At 39.8% G+C, this 8,103-nt stretch overlaps 1 protein-coding gene across 1 annotated transcript; it reads right to left on the reverse strand.

Annotated features, from left to right (window-relative positions):
- Positions 1-112: 112 nt before the first annotated feature.
- Positions 113-5,227, reverse strand: LOC306736162 (rano class II histocompatibility antigen, A beta chain-like). Its single transcript, XM_079217766.1, has 4 exons — positions 5,140-5,227; positions 1,874-2,158; positions 761-1,036; positions 113-654 (listed from the first exon to the last, which is right to left on the reverse strand). Exons 1-4 carry the CDS (start codon positions 5,192-5,194, stop codon positions 530-532), a joined length of 741 nt encoding a protein of 246 aa, XP_079073892.1. The 5' UTR covers positions 5,195-5,227; the 3' UTR covers positions 113-529.
- Between the last annotated feature and the right edge of the window lie 2,876 nt (positions 5,228-8,103).

Genomic DNA, 8,103 nt, shown 5'->3' on the forward strand with positions numbered 1-8,103 from the left:
GCACATTTCACTGCCAGTGAGCTACAGAAGTGATTTTAATCAGTTTCAAATCGTCCCCATGTCACATTTTATTATAATTATTATTTATTTGCAATTATTGTTTTGTGTGAAAAGTACAGAAGCACTGAGAGGACAAAAAAAACACAATGTTCTGATGATCCACTTTCTAATAAACTGTTTTTTTTTCAGAATAGTTGTTTCTTCCCCTGTGAGAGCTGGTGAATATATTTTATTAAGGAGTGTTTGTTGTGGTTGTAATACTCATCTTGGCCACAAGAGGCTGAAGTGCACCACATCCACATCTAACTCTAACTCTCTGTCTTTCTATGGGTTCTTCGTCGTATTAATACCCTTTAAATAAAGTAAGCAGCGCTCTGCGTACTTACAGAGGTTTATGCCTTTACAGACCTCAGCTCACTGACTGTAGTTTACTTTTTGCTTTTTATATACTGCCATGCAGATAACGTTTTATTGAACGAGAGTAAAATGTGGTCCAGGTTGACAATATTCTCACAGTAATCTCACGGGCTCATAAGAGGTTTGAACGCGTCCTCCTGTACTTGACGAGGCCGGCGGACAGACACACGGCTCCCAGCAGCAGAGCGCAAACGCCCCCGACCAGGAAGCCCATCTCAGAGCGACCGACGGAAGAGTCTGCAACACAATAATAAGAGAAGCATCTGTTATATGAGCATTATACACACTTCCTGTTAATGCAAAAGTGTATTAATGCAAAAAGCGTGTAGCCCCGCCCCCTCACCCCAGTGGTGGACCTTGGGCTCCCTGAGGCTGGCGTGCTCCACCGTGCAGCTGACCCTGCCCGGCCGGCCGGGCCTGAGCTCCAGGTAAGAGTGCACCTGGTAGGTCCAGTCTCCGTTCGTCATGGCCTCGCTGAAGGTCACGCCCGAGGTCACCTCCTGTCCGTCCCGGAGCCACGCCACCCGGATGAGTTTCGGGTAGAAGTCGTACGCGCTGCACTCCAGCGTGACGTTGGGGCCGCGGCGGGAGGTCTCCGCAAGAGTGACGCTGGGTTCGACTGGAATCAGAAGGTGGAGCGTTTTAAACGGGAAGACGTGCATCATCTGAGACGCCGTCTTTGTACCGTTTGGAGAGTTTATTTAGAGAATGGAAGACATTGTACAAGTTTACGTTTATTGTTTATAATTGTTTATCTACACTTCACACTTCATATACTTACATACATCATTTAGATTTTTGCACTCCTCACACACTTAATATACTTACTTACATACTTTGCATTTTTGCACTTCTACTGTTTATGTTTAATTGAATTCCTAAATTAATACTGTTTTTTTCTTTCACTCCAGCTATTTTATTTTGTATTATTATTATTATTATTATTATTATTATTATTATTATTGTATATATCTTTCATCCCTGTTGTTTTTATATCTTATTTTTGTCTGTAAATTGCTGCTACGTCGACACCACATTTCCCCTTGGGGATTAATAAAGTATACAGTGCATCCGGAAAGTATTCACAGCACTTAACTTTTTCCACATTTACAACGTTACAGCCTTATTCCAAAATTGATTAAATTATTTTTTTTCCTCAACATTCTACACACACGTGTTTATTCTTAATAGATTTGCAAAAATTTCCCAATTTTTTTTTCACTTTGTCATTATTGGGTGTTACATTTTTTTATTTAATTAATTTTGGAATAAGGCTTTAACATAACAAAATGTGGAAAAAGTTCAGCACTGTGAATACTTTCCGGATGCACTGTATATTCATTCATTCATTCATTTCTGGAATCAGAATTCAAATAGAGGTGATGCCCCGCCCCTTTTGGTGGACCAACATCGTCTCTGTACTTAGAACACACGTATCCAGCGTTTGAATATTTACCAAAGTTCTCCTCAATAACTTGCAATATCTTTGCGACGTTGTCCACACACATCATCTGCTTCTCCACTTTCCTCTGCAGAACGTCGTGCTTGTCCTCGTTAAAAGCCGCCGCGGTGATGAGGCCGGCCGCGGTGAAGCCCGTCCAGTCCCCGACCGTGCTGTTGTAGCGCATCGTGTACTCCTCGTTGAAGTACCAGTCGATCAGGTACTCCAGCTGCTGCCTGGAGCCCACGGAGCACCAGAAGTCGACATACATGAAGTACCCACTTCCATCAGCGGCAGCATCTGAACGGCGAGGAGAGAAGAGCCACATTCTACTTTTTACTCTTTCAACAGTATATATATATATATATATATACATATATATATATATATATATATATATATATATATATATATATATATATATATATATATATACACATGACTTTTTACCAAAATGTCCATGACTTTTTACCAAATTTCCATGACATTTTATTATTTTTACCAAATTTCCATGACTTTTAATTTTTATTAAATTTACATGACTTTTAATTGTTACCAAATTTCCATGACTTTTTACCAAATTTCCATGACTTTTAATTTTTACCAAATTTCCATGACTTTTAATTTTTTACCAAATTTCCATGATTTTTACCAAATTTCCATTACTTTTTATTTGTACAACATTTCCATGACTTTTAATTTTTACCAAATTTCCATGACTTTTTATTTGTACTAAATTTCCATGACTTTTTATTTGTACAACATTTTCATGACTTTTTACCAAATTTCCATGACTTTTTATTTTTACCAAATTTCCATGACCTTTTATGAAATTTCAATGACTTTTCACCAAATTTCAATGACTTTTCCATGACTTTAAACCATAATCTTTAGTATTTAAACTAACAATGAGAATACAAAGCATACAGTAAACCTTAAATGACACAAATGAATGAGACAATAGTTTGATTAAAAGAATAAATATTTATATAGATGCCTGTATGTATGCCTGTTTATATTTTGAGTCTTTCTTTTAAAAGCATATTCATTATTTCAAACTCAGCGTAAATGAACGTCATGAACACATGAATATAACACATTTACATGACTTTTCAAGGACTTTTCCAGGCCTGGAAATAACCATTTTAAAATTCCATTACAATTACAGTGTGTAGCATTTTGCAGGATCTAGTAGCAGAAATGGGAATATATTGTTCATAATCCAACATGTTATCTGAAGACGTATTAAAAGCGAAACATTTTAAGCACATTCCGCATGTTTAGTATGAAAGTAATTTCCTTAATTCTTTTACATCAAATCTCATTATGTTTAGCTTTTACCCATCAGATTCAAAGTTATTAGCTAGATACACCAATGCCGGTTTGTCCATCACTAAATGTGTTTTTTTAAACACTTTAAAACACATTTTGGGAACCCAAGGATTTTTACTGAGCTACCATATCAGATCAAGTTTCACTACTGTGACTGTGGCCAGCAGAATTCAACTTCCTCATTCAAATCATGGGAGTGTGAACAAAAAACAAAAAAAGGAGAAATAAGACGACCTAAATCTGCAGATCTGCAGATAATCTACTCGAGTTAAAAAGGTGGCAAGAGAGAAAAGCACACTATAAAAATACTGCGTTACACGCAAAGGTCTGGCCTTCTTCACTTTGCAGCAAAATGTACTAAAAGCATCAAATGTAAAAGTACTTAACCGGCCACAGAAAGGTCCTTTTGGAGGGTGTTGGGTTATATTATTGCTTTATGAGGCCAAGGCAGCGTTTTAATTACGATAAACTACGTTATAGAAAATGTGTAATGATGGATCACACCAATCACTGAAGAAACTCAGAACTTTATCTGTCAAATAAGTGTAGTGTAGTGGTGCTTTAGTGACAATAGTTATATTATGTATTTTTGTACACCAAAATAAAAAGCAGTCAACTAGCAGTAAATACGTAATCGAGGAATACAGCGAATTTTAGTTTAGTTTGAATCTTTGGTTTGTGTGTGTTATAACAAATAAAGGCCGTTTTATTTTGAAGTTCCCTGTGAACCTGCTCTGTGTTTTTTCTGTGTATCTCCTGTGTTGTGTTAGTTTCATCTGCCTTCCTCTTTCCTCTGAGTTACCTGGCTTCAGCCCAACTGTGTCTTGTTATCTGATTTGTTTTTCATGTGTTCATAGTCGTGTCTCGACTCGGCCGCTTTCGGTTCGTCTTTCTTTGCTTCGTTGCTTCTTGCAGCCTCTGTTAGCTTGTTGTTACCTGTTAGCTTGTTGTTACCTGTTAGCTTGTTGTTACCTGTTAGCTTGTTGTTACCTGTTAGCTTGTTGCTACCTGTTAGCTTGTTGTTACCTGCCTGCATCTGGACTCTGCAAACTGTGACAAATGCTATTAAAGGAGCTGCATTTAACCTTCTGAGCTTTACTACTAGTCTACCTGGAAGAGGATGAAGTCGCTCTCTCTCTGTTTGTTATCAGAGTTTCTCCTTTCTTTGTCGACATAGCTGTCAATCACCTTGTAGCTCCGCCCTAAAGCGTCCCCTGCTTTATGGTCTGTTTGACTCTAAATGACCATAATGTACTAAATGAACATCATGCTGTATTGAAGAAGACTTGAAACTAGAGATTGAGACATAAACTCATGTTTACAACGTTTACTGAGGGAATACATCAAGAGAGAAGTAGAGTCATTTATATAGACTTCTATACAACCAGAGGAGTCAGGAGAGAGAATGCAGCTTTAACACATGAAGCATAGACTTCTATACAACCAGAGGAGTCGCCCCTGGTGGTAAGGAGAGAGAATGCAGCTTTAACACATGAAGCATATACTTCTATACAACCAGAGGAGTCGCCCCCTGGTGGTCAGGAGAGAGAATGCAGCTTTAACACTTGAAGCATAGACTTCTATACAACCAGAGGAGTCGCCCCCTGGTGGCCAGTAGAGAGGATACAGGTGCATGGTGGGTGGGAGGGGAGGTGTATAATAAACCCAAGACTTTCAACCACAAGTGACCAGTGTCCCCCAAACTCTGATCTTGCACCGTTAAAGTCTGACCTGCATTATAACTGTTTTTTTAAAGTAAAGATTGTTAGTATTCAATCTTTCCTGTTAATAACATTGTGCGTAAAAAAAGGACTTAGCACTCAGCAGCTTCTGAACACATGACTTTCTGAGTCGTCGATGTCAGTATTTTAACCCAACTTGTTGTGTTGCCTACAAATAACTTCAAGGGAAACAAAACAAAACAAATGCACCAAAGTAGAGTTACTCACCCACCGCGGACCAGGAGCGGAGACACAGGAACAGCAGGTACGGGAAGGATCTCATGTCGAAGCCAAAGCTAGACCAGATTGCTGTGGCTTTAACCGCTGCTGAGCGTTTGCAGATGATTCTTTCTTTTGGACTACACTTTCTGAAACCTCTGAGCCGGATCCTCCGAAAAACACATGTGTTTAATCTAATCTTCTCCACCCAAATATTACATTTACAACAACCAGTTTTCAACAGCAGCTGCACTTTAAAGGGACATTACCAACAAAAACATTATCACGAAACGTTTTTTATGAATGCATTTATAATAAACGAATTAGTTTGACATCCGCTCGTAGCCACTAAAGCTTTTGTATCGTGTTCATGATGGGATGAGGACCTTTATGGAATCAGTTTGTCTTGAATCACAACTTTCATGAACAAGGTTCAAAAAGTTTGGATCCTAAAAATGAAGTCAAACCTCAAACAGGAAGCTGGAACTAAACACAGAGAGAGAGAGAGAGAGAGAGAGAGAGAGAGAGAGAGAGAGAGAGAGAGAAATATGTACCGGCTCACTGACCACAGCTTTATTTCATTTATTCCAATTTGTTTTGAAGTATTATTTCATGAAGTGGAGGTCAATGTCAACTCATAGAAAAGGCAAAGTCCATTTTAAAGGGAGACACAACAAGCTAGTGGAAGTAAAAACGTCCCAAATACACATTCAGGTGTTTATTTGACTTCTTTTCTCTGTTCGCGTCTGCAGATTTCTACTAAATTCTCCAAAAGTCACCATTAGATAAAGCCTCGTTTGCATATTTAAACTATTTAAAGCTATTTTAGACGTTTTTTACCCAATTTTACCGATAGTGTCTTCAAAATACTTGATTTTCCAAACCTAAATGGGGTCAAGCTGATTTTATCTAAATGTCAGAGCGTATGGATACCAATCAAACAAAGGGACATTGAACTCAGCATTCCTCAGACTAAGAAGGAGCTGCTGGATTATTTTTGTACAGAATACAATAGAAGCTCTGCCTATTATCGATTATAAAGCCAAAGTCCGTAATTTATTTAAACTTCATGACCATTAATTCCTCCTCGGTCTTTGTCGAGGACATGTTTATTGTGTATTGATTTATATATTTTTTTAAATAAACTTTCAAAAACACACTTCTTCTCTTGTGGACTGCAGATCCTCGCTCTGCCTCACTGCCCCTCTTTAACCAGTTTAAGGACGGATTAAGAGTCTAATTGTGAGGACGCCATGTGTTTCCTGTTTGTGTTTCCTGTTCCTTCTTGAGCCAATCGCTTCATGCCGTTGTCGTGTTTTGGGTTTGTGGAAATGAGTCTCTCATATCCACTGCTGCTGTTATTAGGAGTCCTAATGGTCCCATCAATATTCTGCTTACTCTCATCATTTATATCACTGTGTTGAATGTGCTGTAACTCTACCATGTTGTTCATTCTGGACACGTGACGTCCATTGCTCTCCAGGTTTCTTCCTTTCATATACACAATTAATTGAATTGTAATTAAAAACTGAAATAAAATCAGTAAAATAAGCAGAAAAACTGACAGCAAAGCTTGTTGACATTTCAATTGATTAAAAATAAATAAATAAATCAACTCCTTAAAAGAAATGAGATGAACAGGTTTAGCAGTCTGAGTGTATTCCTGCTAGACGTGTGCAGTACACCCACTGACCAGCAGGGGGCAGCGGGCTCCCGGGGTTCCTGCACCATGTCTGTCTCTTTCAACGGACACGTTAGTGTCAGGGATGTGCTGTGTGTGTGTGTGTGTGTGTGTGTTTGTTCTGTGTGTGTGTGTGTGTGTGTGTGTGTGTGTGTGTGTGTGTGTGTGTGTGTGTGTGTGTGTGTGTGTGTGTGTGTGTGTGTGTGTGTGTGTGTGTGTGTGTGGCTGGTGACGCTCTGTTGGCCAGCAGCTAATTCATGTTCAAAGTTGTAAGTAATATTGTAAGTAATATTGCGCCTGATGTTTAACGTTTATAATACTGCAGAAAAGAGGGAGGAGCTACAGAGTTTGACGGCCATTGATGAACCCCTGTGGAGTTCTGCGGTGCGCATCGGTGGTTTGAGTCCACGGCTGAAGGTGCAGAGGCGTCTCCTCCTCACTGGCGGCTCAAAGACCACCACAGGTCTGTAGAGACTCCCACCTGTTGGCACCACACACACACACACACACACACACACACACACACACACACACACACACACACACACACACACACACACACACCACAGAGCTTCTCATTGGCAAGAACGCAAACGAGCATATTCTCTAAAATGTCAAGCTGTTCCTTTATCGACAGAGACTTCAGATTCTGAACGAGTGTTACGGTGAAAACAAAATGAGTCCTCTCTCTCTCAAAGTGGTCCCCACAAAGATAGAAGTGCACACACACACACACACACGCACACACACACACACTCAACCCGTCTAGACAGAAAACTAATGAATGTATTTCATATTGTCAAGCCGCAGTGTCTCTAAGGGCCTGTGAATGTGTGTGTTTGTCAAACTCTTTAGTCTTTCTTTTTCTTCTTTTCTACCCTCCCTCTTTCTTCTCTCTCTCTCTCTCTCTTTCTCTCTTTCTCTCTTTCTCTCTCCTTCAATCTGTGTGCTTTATGTCTCAGACAGCTTTGCACACTTGGAGGCAAATCATTTGATCACCTTGTTCCTCTTCTCTTCCGTCTCATTTCCTCCTTCGTCTCTCTTTTTTTCCTCTGCTCCCTCCATCTCTCCCCCTCTCTCTCCCCCTCTCTCTCTCTCCCTCTCTCTCTCTCTCTCTCTCTCTCAGGTGTGATCTGTGTGGGGAGTTTCTGTCTAGACAACCGATTATACCGAATAATGAGGGAGGGAGAGAAAGACGGAGGGAGGGAGAGAGGGAGAAAGGGAGGGGGTTAGACGGAGCATGAAAGAGGAGAGAGGTAGTGTCAGACAGAAAGAGAGAGGGGTGTAAATGG

The sequence above is a fragment of the Taurulus bubalis genome, assembly GCF_910589615.1.
Source record: "Taurulus bubalis genome assembly, chromosome: 5".
Lineage (NCBI taxonomy): Eukaryota > Metazoa > Chordata > Actinopteri > Perciformes > Cottidae > Taurulus > Taurulus bubalis.

Bases quoted from the DNA above. Each gene is read 5' to 3' on its own strand.
- LOC306736162 (XM_079217766.1), bottom strand. From the start codon at position 5,194: ATGAGATCCTTCCCGTACCTGCTGTTCCTGTGTCTCCGCTCCTGGTCC. The intron at 1,037-1,873 runs GTAAATATTCAA...TTCTGATTCCAG, and splicing joins AGTTATTGAGGAGAACTTTG to TCGAACCCAGCGTCACTCTT. The intron at 655-760 runs GTGAGGGGGCGG...ATTGTGTTGCAG, and splicing joins GCCCAAGGTCCACCACTGGG to ACTCTTCCGTCGGTCGCTCT.